The sequence below is a fragment of the Furipterus horrens genome, unplaced genomic scaffold (genome assembly GCF_987537825.1).
Source record: "Furipterus horrens unplaced genomic scaffold, mFurHor1.1.pri manual_scaffold_17, whole genome shotgun sequence".
Classification (NCBI taxonomy): Eukaryota; Metazoa; Chordata; class Mammalia; order Chiroptera; family Furipteridae; genus Furipterus; species Furipterus horrens.
This window is the reverse complement of record NW_028327187.1, coordinates 107,093,792-107,108,644: the sequence shown is the minus strand read 5'-3', so window position 1 is coordinate 107,108,644 and position 14,853 is coordinate 107,093,792. Positions and strand designations below refer to the sequence as shown.

General features: G+C 38.8%; 1 protein-coding gene across 2 annotated transcripts in view; it reads right to left on the bottom strand.

Annotated features, from left to right (window-relative positions):
* SMPX (small muscle protein X-linked) overlaps nucleotides 1-14,651 on the bottom strand; it is a 48,904-nt gene extending 34,253 nt beyond the window's left edge. Inside the window, exons 1-2 of one of the 2 annotated variants that reach the window (XM_090265107.1) lie at nucleotides 14,436-14,651; nucleotides 10,761-10,817 (exon numbers count right to left, since the gene is read on the bottom strand). In XM_090265107.1, coding sequence (XP_090121233.1) covers nucleotides 10,761-10,799 — 39 coding nt within the window. In that variant the 5' untranslated portion in view covers nucleotides 10,800-10,817; nucleotides 14,436-14,651. The other variant, XM_090265108.1, reaches the window with a different exon arrangement.
* Nucleotides 14,652-14,853: the final 202 nt, after the last annotated feature.

The following is a 14,853-nucleotide window of genomic DNA, read 5'->3' as shown; positions in this document are numbered from 1 at the left end:
TAAACATGAACTATGCTAAACATTAAATTATGCAAGGAATATACTGACACAGTTATTAGAACTTGGGAAAGAGAATATGTAAATTTGAATTTTATCCTTGTTTCATCTGATATTAAAAGGCAAGAATGTTTCATGCAGACCAAAAACATCTTCAAGCAGGGGTATTACTCATCTCAAACAAGCATTGAAACTTTTGTTAAGGTAGAACATATTTTTTTCCACTTAAGATGAAGCGTTTGTTGCCCTGTGAGTAATTGGATATGTGGGCTTAAGAAGTTGAAATTGCACTTTGATGTTATACATGAAAATGATACCTGAGCAAAGAGAGTAAAATATTTTACTTTATGACGCAGTTTGGATGATTTTGGTACCACATCTGCCTGATATGAGCTCTGTTGCCAGGGGGAATGTTTAACTCAAAACACAGGATAGTATCTAGTGTCCATATCCAGGCAACATGGTAGGTCTGTTCTGCTCTTAAGATCAGGAAGTGACTTTTTCCACCTAGGGGCTTTAAAACTCCTTTCCCTACTGGAATAATGCTGATCCCACAGAAAGGAAACAGATCCAAAGTACTTTTGATCAGTATGTACCATATATGATAAAACATAAGGGCAGCACAATTTGGGAGGGAAGCATTTTGGGAAACCTAAGACTGATTCTTCTATGCTGGTCCTCGGCTTAATGGAAATATCAGGTGGCGTAGAGTGGGAGGAGGAGGGAGCATCAGATAAGGGGAAAATATGTCTTATATGGTGGCAAATATAGTAGCATACTTCATGAATTCCAAGATTCATCACTTTTAATATCTCTGAAATCAGAATGTGCCTTTACAGCCAGGGTATCTTAAAATTTTAATCAGCATGTTTGTTTTATTTCTTAGTAGGACATAAAATAATAGTATTTTATAATCGAGTATCACAGATTGGATGAAATATCAGTAGGGTCCTGAAATAAGTCCAAAACAACATAAATAAAATCCACAGGACATCTCTATTGAACCAATAACTATTTCCATTACTATAGACAGTTTGGTAAAAGAGAGAAAAAGTCCCTATAGGGACTATTTGGTAGGAAATTTACTGGTTAGATCACCACTATACTGACATATCTATTAAGCTTCTACAGAGTACATCTTCCTAATGATGAGTTCAAATTAACAGTGTTTCTGAAACATTTGATTACTAAACTAACCCATTTAATCAAGTTTTTATGCTCTATGGTAGGTTGCAGTTTTCAGTAAAGGAACACATAAAAGTCATCCAGGGTAATGTAAAGGACATGCTATGGGAATGCCACCTTTTCTTGCTCAGAGATTGATTTTAGCCATGGACGTAGCCTCTTCGTGGTACATTGGTAGTGAAAAGAGGTCAATGCTAGGAATTTCTACAGATAATCTGTACGTACTTGAAAAAGTGCCAAGTGCTCTGGGTTTCATCTTCCCCATTTATAATATGAATGTTGAACTTCATCAGTGGTTTTCATACCTTTAGTCATGAAACCCTTCCTACCAGTAAAGTATTGTGAGAATATCTAAAATGCAAACTAGGTGGAGGTGAAGCTGCTCTGGTTGAGGCGGTAGGGAGCACAGAAACCCATGTGCTTCCCCCCAAGCCCTGGGCCATAAACAGTTTCTTGGAACTTGAGGAGCCAATCTGACAACTATTGAAAGAGATTATCTCTAAGTGGATGAGTATTGACATATACTTAAAATATTTGCTCTGCCTATTGTTAAATGTGTGTAATTTATTTTAAACTACTTTAGCATAGACAGTGTGATATTTTATATATGTGCAGTTTGGTTTAAACTGCAACTCTGGGGATATCTACTGTTCTCATTAGGAGTTCATCTTCCTGGGGTGGTTAGGTGGTAAAATATCATTAAGATGACATTCCCAGGATTTCTAGTTCAGGTGCTTCGGTTGGCCATATCTCCACCAACTTCTGAGGCCTCAATGCTTGAAGAAATGTAAAAAACAGGTAAAATAATGGAAATAGCATTAGAAATGGTGTTTATTCATGAAATCAGAGGAGATTAAGATATGGAGATTGGCTAAAATATATTAGAGACACCCTGCTGAATGGAGTGTAAGACTCTGATGCCTGTAGCATGTATCTTCAGAGACAGAGCTCGAGGAGTGATCCTGGAATAGGCCTGTCTCCAGCCATTGATAATGAGGATTTCCAGCTGGCTGCTGCCAGCTAAAGGCAAGAGAATCCCCACCTGCCTCACGTGAGCCCTTTATGCGAGGTGGCACTCATTTGGAGCACTTAAAGGGACAAAAGCTGAGGCTTCATCAGGCTCATAGACAGACTATAAATGGTTATATGCTTGCCTACTTGCTAATGAATGTGTGTTTAGCAAATGTCTTTGTTGTGGCAGAGATGGGTTTGAGACTAACTTTCATCTTAAACAGGAGGTGAGGTTGTGGGATAGCAACTACACCCCTTCATGTCCATCTACTACAAACTACCTAATTCACCTCAAAACCCCAATATTTAGCCTAGTCATCATAACACCTACATCCTTACAACAAAGTTCTGAGGTTTGGGCTATCATTTTCATTTTACTGATGAAGAAGAAACTGAGTCTCAAAGAGATTAGATTATTTTCTTGAAGTCACACAACAGTTTGAGGAAAAGCCAGGATTCCAAAGCAAAGCTGCCTCACCTTGTGGATAGAACTTTCACTCACTCACATCCTTTTCCGAAGAACTCTTTTCATTTGACCAAAGCTCTAGCCACTCTAAATTTCTCTAAACTTGCTTTAAAACTGCAGGTTTACACTTTGAGAATGGCCTTGGAAAGGGGCACACAAGTGGATAATTCCAGAATAGGTGTCAACGAAAAGCCACATTGAAAAACAAGCCATTAACTGCCCGACTTGATGCTTTTTCATCTTTAAGTCATCATTTAAGAAAACAAGAACCTAGATAAGTTTTTGATACAAATATTGACAGGATCCAAAGCAGCCCTAGAATGGGTCGAGTATCCAATTATTAATATACATCTGAAGGGAGTGTCAAAGGAGTGCTTATAAACGATTAGACATGATCCATTAATATAAATGTAGGGTGGTGATATTTGAGGGACAAATTATAGACTAAGTTATAGCCATAAGAATAATTCCTTTAACTTGAATTTGATAGAAATACATAGACTTGTAGCTCTCTGTTTTTATTCCGTCTCCTCAACAACTGAGTCATATTCTTGTCTCTTTCACCGGCTTGCTGTGTTTGTATGCAAATAAAATACCTTCTCAATGATTCAACTTTTCCATGTGCAAATCAGGTATGATGTTTGCTACTCAAAATTAGTTTTGGATATGAGCTACTTTTTATGAAAGAATAAACAAACACAGAAAAATTCTAACGTTAATGACCTGGAGTTGATATAAGGTTAGACCTCCTTCTCTGTACAGACTCTGTATAAATGTAAAGGAAGCAGGCTTTTGTTTTTATTGTTTGTTTTTGTAACATATCTCCTGGCATTTTTTCCCTCCTTGAGGTTTATTCATCTTAGATATTTTAAAATATGACCCTAACACAGCAGACCCAATGCATTGCTTTCCCAAGCTATACATAATTTGTTACATCCTCGAAGTTGGGAATGGAAAAAATCTACTAGATATCTTTTGCCAGAACAGGATACAGTTCCCTGATAATAGACCTATCTGATGTGAAATGAATACTACACTTGATCTCACCAGGTGAAGAAAAGCAGAAAGAATTCCCTGTAAGTTAATTCCACTACTCCCTTAATTATTTGTATTGTTCTGCTTGGCTTCAGGCTTCAAGTCCAAGGATTCTGGAAACAACAATATTGCCTCCACAGCCACTCCTGTGCAATTTACAATGGAATGACATCTTCTTTCACCAGTGGGTTGGATTCTGATAGCTCCCATCCACAGTGTACTGACAATCCCAACCCACTTTTCTTTCCATGGCCATTGTTCTCTTATCTCCCCCAGCCTTTTGGTCCGCACTACAATTCTCCTTTTAGTGTTAAGGCTTTTGGAGTGCCCTCCCCTTGCACATTTGTTTCAGATGACCCCCCCAACTGATTCTAGCTTTAATTTTCAAAGGTCCCCAGCAGCTCCTGCCAGAATCTGTAGTCTTCCCCTTGCCATTCTATGAGTGGGCAGAGGAAACCATATAGGGCTATATTTTTTAGTATTTCTTTCTGTGCTTTCCTAGTCTTACAGTCCCAGTCCTTCTCTGAATGGAGCAGGATATGGCCTTTTGAGATTTCTAGCATCTTTCACAGAAGACTTGCAGAAAGAGGAGTGTTTCCTCGATAACCAATTAGAAAATGAGATTCTAATTTGAATATAAGCCTAAATTGAGAGTGACAGACACACATCCCAACTAAAATATAGTTCAACCTATTTTAAAATAAAATTCTATATAAGTAGAATGAAATATATAACATTTTTATCTTTAGAGATCCCTGAAATGTGGAATGGGTCCAGAATACACAAAACTTTCTGACTCAACTTAAGAAACTCCCACTCAGAGACACTCTTCTTCACCCATGATGTTTCATACTGAAAGGTTTTCTTTCTTTTTTTCTCTATTCTCAACACTTTTTGTTCTCTTCAGTAATTTCCTGAATGACTCGACTGTAGTCTTGTCATCCAGGGAAAAGCAGGCTTCAAGAATGTAGTATACAGCTATTAAGATAATGCAAATAATTGGTTGGGGACAAGTTACATTTTTGAAGTATGTATTAATGTCAGCCTTAAAAAAAAAAAAATGGCATCTTTTAGCCAGTATATGACTGCTTGCCTCATGTCACCAATATGGAGGAGCCCTGGTTAGAGCAGCAAAGATTACCAAGTAGAAGTACCACTGAACCAGTAGAATAAGACTGCTACATTCAAGTTTTAGTTACACATTAAAGAATCCAGCATTAGAAATCATAAACAGTGCATTATAGTAATTTACCCAAGAAAGAAAGAGTAGATGCATGTTCAAAGAAAAGGCCTTAACTCTACATTAAAACAAGTGGCAGAGGAAAGTTTATTTTTTGTGTTTTAAATTTAAATAAAATATTAAAGGAAGGTGTGTATTATTATTGTCGTTTTTAGTTTAATTGATTTATTGGATTAAATGACCAACCATGGGTGGTGATTGTCTGTTCCTTTGTACTAAGGATTGCTATACCCCTGGAATCTTTCTAAAAATGGAAATCCTAGACTAGGAAAACCTAACGTCCCTAAAGCCTGTCTGTCATTTTTTTTGGGGGGGGGAGCAGGCTGTATTATTCTTCTGCAGAGCTTTTATGCCCTGGGCAATGGAGCGTAGAACAATGATAACGTGTGGGGAAGGGAAAGAAGTACTACTAAAAGTCAGGACATCGAGATATTCTGTTCTACACCTGGATTGAGTAACAATGGAAAACTGCCCATGTAAGAAGCCACATACTCGCCAATGACGCAGGACTCATAGAATCATTCCTTTAAAATGTATGATAAAAGGAGTTAGGTTTAGTTTTATAAGCAGCTTGATTAAGTCACTTAAGCAGAGAAGTGGGAATTCCGTGGCCATGATCATTTGCATTTCAACACTGTGTTTGTCACTGAGTCACTTTTCTTTGTACTTTTCATTCCTAGCCTATGTATATTTAAGATTACTTTAATCAGTGTAGGCTATTAGCTTCTTTGCTAAAATGCTGTCACTTTCTGAATGTCAGCTTAGCTCTTTAAAAGAAAGGACCCGGCCCTGGCTGGTGTGGTTCAATGGATTGAGTGCCAACCTGTGAACCAAAGGGCCGCTGGTTCAATTCCCAGTCAGGGCACATGCCTAGGTTGCCAGCCACATCTCCAGTTGGGGGCGTGCGAGAGGCAACCACACATTGATGTTTCCCTCTCTTTCTCCCTTCCTTCTCCTCCCCCTGAATAAATAAATAAATAAAATCTTTTTTAAAAGGAAAAGAAAGGACCCAGCATCTATAGAATAGTAATTGCCCCTTAAATACCCTTAGTACTTATGAGCATTGTTTAGATGGTCTGCACCAACTCCTTCATCCTCACTCTCTGTGCCAAAGCAGGGATAGTAGTAAGGAGGCTAAACAGTGTTGCAGGGTGGCTCCAAACGTAGATTTTGGGATCACACGACTTGAGTTTGTGCCCTGACCCTCCTACTTACAAGCTGTGTGATCCTGGGTGAGGTTTTTTGTTTGTTTTTTTTTTTGTTTTGTGGGTTGGTTGGTTAGTTGTTTTTATGCCTCTCTAAACCTTTTATTAGAAGCCATAGAAATCCCATTTGCACTGTGCCAAGTACATAGTAAACCCTGAAGAAATTGTTACTATTATTATCATCCTAATAATAAACCTAGGAAGTTATTCTCAAGAAGTCCATAGACTATTAAAAGCTGGACAGAGGCTTAGAGGTCATTTAATGAAACACCCTCCCTTTGCAGATCACAAAGACCAGAGGAGTAAAGTCACAGAGCAGAGCTAAGACTAGAGCACAGGACTCTTTTCCATTTAACCACAAAGCTCTCAGATCTCATGGGAGAGAACAAATAATACTCAGCTTACTTTGATCAGTGGTATAGAGAAAGGACCAGTGGCAACCAAGAGAATGTTGGCTCTGGGTGGGCTGAGGCTCTGGGGAGGTCCATGGTGGTTTTCAAATAAAGTGTGTTCAGGAAGAAGGGGAAGGACAGGTAGGTGCTGCCAGTGGCCAGTGTCACTTGGTCTCATTAGAGAGATTCACCAAGCACATTGCTGATGGCATTAGATTTCCTGGCAGTTCTAGCTTTCCTCACCACCTGTCATGTAAAATTCTTTAATCTGAGGGGATCAGACCCACTATGCCTAGTGTGCTGACATTACCTTGGTTGCAATTCTATTCCCATCAACAGTGGAGTTTTAACAGTCAGCCTGGAGAGTACAGAACCAGGGTCCGCAAACTATAGCCTGTGGGCCAAATCCAACCTGCCACCTGTTTTTGTAAACAAAATTTCATTGGTGCACAGCCACATTCATTCATTTATATATTGCCTATGGCTGCTTTTGTGCTGTAATGGCAGAGCTGCGTAGTTGGAGCAGAGAGCCGATGTTCTGCAAATATAAAAATATTTACTTTCTGATATTTTACAAAAAATGATTTACCCACATCTGGTATAGATCCTTATCAGCTGCTTTGGAGACAAAGGCCCTCTTCAGGCTATGAAAGGATCAACTGACTTCTTATGGATATATTTGTGTCCCTGGCATAAATGAGATTTCATTAATACAACCAAAAAGAAATGTAGAATTACATGGAATGCTCTTACAATCCAAAGCCCATCTCTTCTTTAGTATGAATACCAATAACAACTGTCCATTTCCTCTAAGGGTGGGTCTAGTTCTGACCCCCTTCTTATTCTGGACCTTGGAGGAGATGGAACCAGTTGAAGAGAAAGCAAAACCATCCCATGCATTAGTTGGATAGTTACAAAAGTCTCCTCTTAAGGAATGTGTGTGCTATAAACCAGACACTTGCCATACATTATTTTGTTTATTCATTATAACAATCTTATTAATATGATTGTCCCCATTTTGAAGAATGGTAAACTAAGGGTAAAGTAGGGTCACAGAGTGATTGATTGGCCAGGCAAAGATTTGTAACCATTTGGCTTCATGTTATCTGATGCACATAAATACAGTAAGTAATTCAGCTACATAAATGCCTATTAGAAGTGTGGTTGACAGTGGCTAAGCTTCATTCAATCCAGACAAACAGAGATCTAAGCATTACTTTCAGAAGTTTGCACTGCAAAATACTAACCTGCAAGTACTCATGAAAAAGGTTCAATATATTTAGAAAACATTGCACACATTACCACCTTCTTGGGAATCTACAACACCATTAGCAAGTTGTGCACTCTGAGAAATTCCACAGTAAAAATCTTATTCAACTTTGCTCAACGTAATGTTTCCCAAACACTTTTTCATGGAACCGTTTAAGTAAACACATCCCATAAAACTAGTATTCCAAGGCACACTTTGGGAACTGTTGAACTAGGTGATGATGATCATAATGATGATGATGACAACGGCAATGATGTTTGATAATAACAACTAATCATTATTAAGCATTTACAATGAGCCAGGCACTGGCCTAAGCACTTATATACATTAATTCATTTAATCCATACAGCAAACCTATAAGATTGGTACTGTTATTAATTCCCCACTTGACAGATGAGGAAACCAAGGCACAAAAAGGATAAACAACTTGCTGGGTAGGGGTGGGGGAGCAATGGGGAGTAAAGTAGGACAACTGTAATAGAAAAACAATAAATAAATCAAATTTTTTTTTAAAAAAAGATAAACAACTTGCCCAAAGTCACACAACTAGCAAGTCCTAGAGACTGCGAGCTCCTCAAACACAAGGATTAATTTATCTTTGCATAACCTCCACTAAGCATGGTGCCTGGCACAAAGCATGCACCGAGGAAATGACAGTTGCACTGAATTAGAGATAAGATCCTAATAAAAAGGAAAAGCAACTGGAGTGTGTTGAATAGAATATTTAAGACCTTTAAATGGTATTTACACAACCAGGGCACTCCTCATCCATACCCTAGATAATGTTCCTACTATAAGCCATTTATATAGTGTAGCCATTTTTCACATTTTATTTAATGGACCGTACTTTAGGTTAATGCAAACATAATAGGAAAATATCAGATAGCTGAGATCCTATCTAATCACAAAAGATAATATTTCTTTTTTTTTTAATGTTTTTTATTGATTATATTGTTACAACAGTTCCAATTTTCTCCCCCTTGTTCCCCTCCACCCAGCACCCCCCTCCCCCAGCAATCCCCCCCAAGTCCATACCCCTGGTTCGTAAAAATTAACTATCCCCCCCTCTCAAATATTAGGACCCTTTGCAATCTTGTAAAGGACAATGGGCGAAGGTCTCAAAAGATAATATTTCATTTGAAAGTGCATTAAATTAGGTTTTTTTGTGTGGTATAAAATATATTGAAAGAGGCAATACCACATCCTTAAGGAATCACTGTATTGTTTTTGTTGGTAGAGGGGATGGATTTTTTTAATGCAGTGTAATAACAGCTATTGAGAACAGTCGATAGAAACCTTTTAAAAATTACAGACCTAAAAATATATCAAGGTCAAAATTAATAGATAAAACTGGTGAATTTTCAGTGTAGATATGAGGGAAGCACTAAGGGGAAAAAATAACACAGTTTAGCTTTAAAAGGAAGGGAAGCAAAGGCAGCCTGAGATGACTATGTTTTTGTGTCTTGCAAAATAAAAAAGAAATTTATGCTTAGAACCTTGGGAGCTTCAAATTCAGTGATTTAATTGTATTATTTCTCATCACTTTAACATAGAACATTACTCAATGATAATCATTATGTTAAGAGTTGACACTTAATAAGGCTTACTATGCTGTTTTAAGCATCTTGTGCCAGTTGCCCTAGGTGGTGAGTACTATTATTATCCCCATTTTACAGATGTGGAAATGGAGGCAAAGAGGTATAGTAAGTAAAGTTGTTTTCCCATGATCCCATGCCAGTACAAAATGGATTAGAGATTCAAACTGCAGTAATCCTGGCTTCAGAGCCCATGTCGCTAACAGCTTTGTACACTGGGTAAAGAGAAAGTTCAAAGGCTCAAGGAGGTCCACTACCAATGTCAGGATATGTCCCAGACTCACTAGGTGGACACCAGAGGGCCAAATGTGGTAATGTGAAGTTGAATCCTTGCCAATAGGCCCTTCTTTGGCAGTTTGTTCTATGACACATTTCCAGAGGTTGTTATACGCCTTGCCACTTAAGAAGCTCATCCATTTAAGGCTATGCATTAAGCACCACAGGTAAACATCTACGCCTTCACTCACCTCTACCACCAGTGTATGCTAGGATTTCTAACCCCACAACCTGGCCACACACACGCCCCTCCAGAACACCATCACTTGCTTATGAGTATGTTTATGCCATGATGGTGCATCAGACCCAAAATATTCAGGAACTGCCACATGCTCTGCAGTATTCAGAAAAGTCCAGGGGGAACAATGTCTAAAAGTTCCTTTAGTGAAAGCACAAACAGCTCCATGCTGGTGGGAAGGAAAGATGCGATTTTACAGTAAAGTAGGTGGCCAGTGTCCCAAGTGTGGGAGCCATATGAGAAAAATAACAAATTGGTTAAAAATATTGAACATTATGTTCGTAATTATATTTGTGTTCCCAAATGCCTGCTTCCCTCTCCCTTTTTTGTGAGTGACACGTAACTCAGTTTAAACAACCGAGGGATTCATTTGCTGGGAGGGCTTGATGAGACATAATAGCATATATACTTTAAAAGATAAATGCCCAAGCCTTGGGAAGAACACTTGACAAGAAAGGGGTATTATTTATAGAAAGGTGTACTTTAAACAGATGGCTCAACAAACTCAATTGGATATGAAAATGGAAATTGTATTTCTTAATTCCTATCAGTGACCATATCAAAAACTTACACATCAAAAAACATACACACTACATTTTTGTAGATCATTTAATTCTCATTCATAAACTTTCATTGTCTTACAATTCAACACCAACAAAAACAGCTTCTCCCTTCTCAGCTGTACCTTAGCAGCCTTATATCTTTTCTTAATTGCACCTTAAATCAGTCCTTCTTTTCTTCTTGAAGGTAATCATCAGTTAGGGTCAAACAACTGTAAAAAGGCTGATTTATTAAGCAAACAGGCTAGAAGTCACAAGGCTTATGTTAAACCACAAATATGCCTACTTACCTGGATGGCTCTGACATTGGAAACTGGCTGTTTCGACATATTCACGCAGTCTTACCCCTAAAAAAACAAGTGAGAAACTGTTAGAGGTGGCGGCATTCAGATTCTCGGTCTTGATAAATTAGAACTTAACTCATGATTCAACTGGGCAGTCACCCCTTTCACTGGTCATATATTCTTTCAGTCTCAGTTTCCGAAGTTACTTAGAGACTCTCCCTCCTAAAGCCTCAGGGAGAGGGAACACGAGAGCCCTGGATAAATCATTCAGGAGCAGAAATGCTGAGAAGCCTCGCCCCTGATGCTAATGATAGGCCATCAGAAACTTGAAAGGCGCTATCATCTCCTTCCCTGCCCTCCTGCCCCCCTGCCAAGAGCAGCAAAGCAAAGAGGCTGTGGGAATAAAACACCTTTGTTTGGGGCCTCGGAAGCTTTCCGCTTGAAACTGAACTTTTGATCTGAATTAGTTGTTGCCAGGGCTGCGCGTCAGTCAATTGAGAGCACCTCCTCTCTCTCTCCGTTGAACATCCGAAAAGAAATGGCCTGTACTCCGTTCTTACTACTGCAAAACTCTCTGCTTTCTGGGCACATGTCTGGCCTGCCCAGTGACCTGAGCAATACTGTGAGGAAGTAGGCCGCATCTCCCCCTGTGAGTCCATAGCCAAGGCTCTGTAAACCAGGCAGCTGGCAAGCCTTGCCTCTTTTTCATTTAACAAAACAGTCCCAGAAGGCAAGCAGGACTTACATGGCCATGTCAGATCCCCAAGACAGTAGTGGTTCCTTCCCAAAGGATTTTTGCTGTCTTTCAACTTATAAGACCTGACGTAGAGCATGGCAACTATGGTTTACTAGGATCAGTGGAGCAGGGGACAGCCCAGCTGTGTATCAGTGTTGTTATCACTTGGTCTATTAAATGTCGACAGAACCGAGTAAAAACATTAAAAACTCAGTGAATTAAAGACATCCTGCTTTTTAAACCAGAACTATAAAATGGGTTGACTGATTTTTCTCCACTTATAAGCGTACGTCGTGCTAACTGGTGAGGAAATGAACCCAGAGAATAGTGTTGCCATTGGCCACAAGTCCTGTGTAACCTGGACTAAGTCACTCAAAATCTGTGGGTTCATTTCCACTTTCTTAAATTTCACCTGCTTCACAGGTTGTGGCAAGAATTAAAATGACATAATGTTCCTAAAAATGCCTTGTAAACTCTAAGGCATGATACAAATATTTATTGTTTTATTGCCATTGCCCGTAGCTAGTGACTTCTTAGGACTACCGTATACTGATCTACTACTTTAAGCACAGAGTAAGAATTGATGTAGTAATACCCCTCAATACTTTATAGCTTAAGATATGACAATTCTATGAAAAGTTACTTTTTCTAAGCTCTTAAAAGTCTTATGTTCTATTAGATGAAGTTAAATAATTAGATCATTTTTTCAATCTACGATTAGTATATCCAACTATATAGTCTTTAGAACCACACACATGAAAACAGTGACATTTTTTTTAAAGTTTCACCTGACTGTTTTGGTAATATAGAGATATAGCTTCCATGCATAAGGGTCTAGGTAGAATTGTTTTCATTATGGTTAAAAAATTAAAAAGCAACAACAAATTAAACAATCAAGAATGCATTTTGTTCTATGATATATTTCAAATAGGTTACTGTCTTTCCTGCAGTGTCAAAGAGTCAATGATTTTTAATTTGTGGATCTAGGACACACAGCTCAATGTCAAATGGAAAAACTTGGTAGTTTAATTTTTAATGTTTCTATTCCTCAAAAGCTATTAGAAGTCATGCAAAACAATAGTTTACACAGGCTTTAAATATCTCAGTATATTTTATGCATGTGCAAGTAAAGTTTAACTAATATTCCTTGGGAACTTTAAAATTTTTCTTGTACATCCATTTGAAACATGAGAATTGGGAATTTCTTTATGTTATTACAATAGCAGGTTGGAATGTACAAGAAAAATCAGATAATGCATGATTGTGGTATTTATACTGCATTTAATTTTGCTAATTAGGCTGATTCTGTTTTTGTTTTTGTTTTTTCACTGAACTGCATTGCTCTGTATTTTGTGGACCTCTAAGCTTAAGAGATGGTTATTCCTAGGGCCTTATCTTCTGTATAGCTTTGGTATAACCTCATTTGCATGTGAATTTCTTCTTAACATATATGTCAATCTATAATAGAGACAGCTCTGGAAAGTTGCTCAGATCCCAGCTCTCATTCCTAGCAAACAGGCTAGATAACATTTGTGTAAATCAGTTCTACAGCCGTTCCTGCTGTCCTCATTATTCACAGAGAAATCAGGGCAAAGCACACTGATGAATAAAAATAGACAGTGTTCCCTGGCTGTTTCCTTGGCCCTGCGCTCACCTCCATTAGGGATGCAGAGTGTACAGTGCATCTTCCTTCTTTATCTGCGTGCCTCTTCCTGGGACCAAAAACGAAAGCTATGACTTAAATGCACAACTCCATTCACACCAGGGCCACTGCTTTTCACACTAACAGGTACTCTTAACAGCACTCTGTTACTATGTCTCCTAGTTCTGGTTAAAATTTGGAAACATGGAAAGTTTGACAAGGCATGTATTGACTTTTACAAAGCCTATACTATAGCAAAAATGCTTGCCGGTTGAGCACAGTTGAGTTTTCCTGGCAGTTCTGCAAGTCATTGGGACCTTTAGTAGTCTGTATGCTGACTCATGTACAATGTCTCTGATGGTTTTTCATTAGGCAAAACCAGATATCTGACTTCTAAATAAGACTCTTTCACTTACTAAAATTTGTCAACATTAATATCACTAATTTAATAAGAATGGATTCAGAGGAAAGTAAATCAATATTTGCAGAGAAGGGGCTTTGTTTGTTCTCTTAAAAGGTCAATTAAATGGCTAAAGTGAAATCTCAAAGGGAATTATCTTCTATCCTGTAGCTAAAAATAATTCTGAGAAGGGTGTAGAAAGATGGTCAGCTGTCTGAACTAACTCCTTATTCGCTTTGCCTGAAATACACTGAGAGGGAAGAGGCACTCAGCTTTCCCACATTTCAGAACCTGGCGCCCACAAAGAGACAGGAATGTTGCCCTCTACCCTGCTGGGTACAGGGAACACTGTGACAAAAGTGGCACTTCCAAAAAGATGGGTCTAGAGCATGAATCAATCTATACATTGATAGAACTTTATAACTGAGGCCAAACCTGACACGTAGGAAGAGGAGAGAAGCATTTTAAACTTGAACTGTGTAACAACTCTGGCGGTAATTTACATTTTGGTAAATCAAAGAGCTAGCATTATAGCTTTCCTCTGCCCCAAATTCTCCTGATAATTTCTAGGCTTACAGCCTGAATCAGTCTGCGGCTGACCGAATATAACCCTGACCATAAGAATCAAAATGACATAATATTCAGGATCCCAGGCATTATACCTGGACCATGGAAATTTTCTTACTATCACTATCAATACAATGTAGTTTTAGTTCAATATTCTTTCAAACACACACACACAATTTATAAGACAGAAGCAATATCACCCATAAACAGTGAATTACAAGGAAGCTATACCCACTGGTTACAAGCCAACAAAGTTATAAGTACTCACTTCAAGTTAGGTATCAAGGAAATTTCCTTCAGAAAGCCCAGTACCTCGAGCTGGGCCCTTCTGCTTACCTGCTTTATGTATTTGTTTACTGCCTAAGGAAAGTCCCAGGCAGCCAGGTGCAAGAATACAAGGTTCCTTAGAAGGTGAAAGGGATGCCCGGTGTCCTCTGAGCTGCGATCTCGATTCTGATGCTTTGCATGTGGCTGAAATAGCTCAAGTGTTCACTGCCTCACCCGGGATTGAGAGCTGCTCCTGGCTGTGGGCTGGAGGGGAACTCGGTTTAAGGCTAAGTGTTAAAGAGAATTCCTGTCATAGCTCACAGTTGTTCTTCCTAAATATAGAGTTTGATACAAGCCATACGCTGGCTGCCTCCGAAAGGCTTGACCATGCTGAAAGCAGGGCTCAAATGTCAGCCGGAAGGTGGCTGTGGAATCTTACTGCCTTCCTAATCTTCCAGAAGATGCTGGCTGCATTTTGTCACGTATT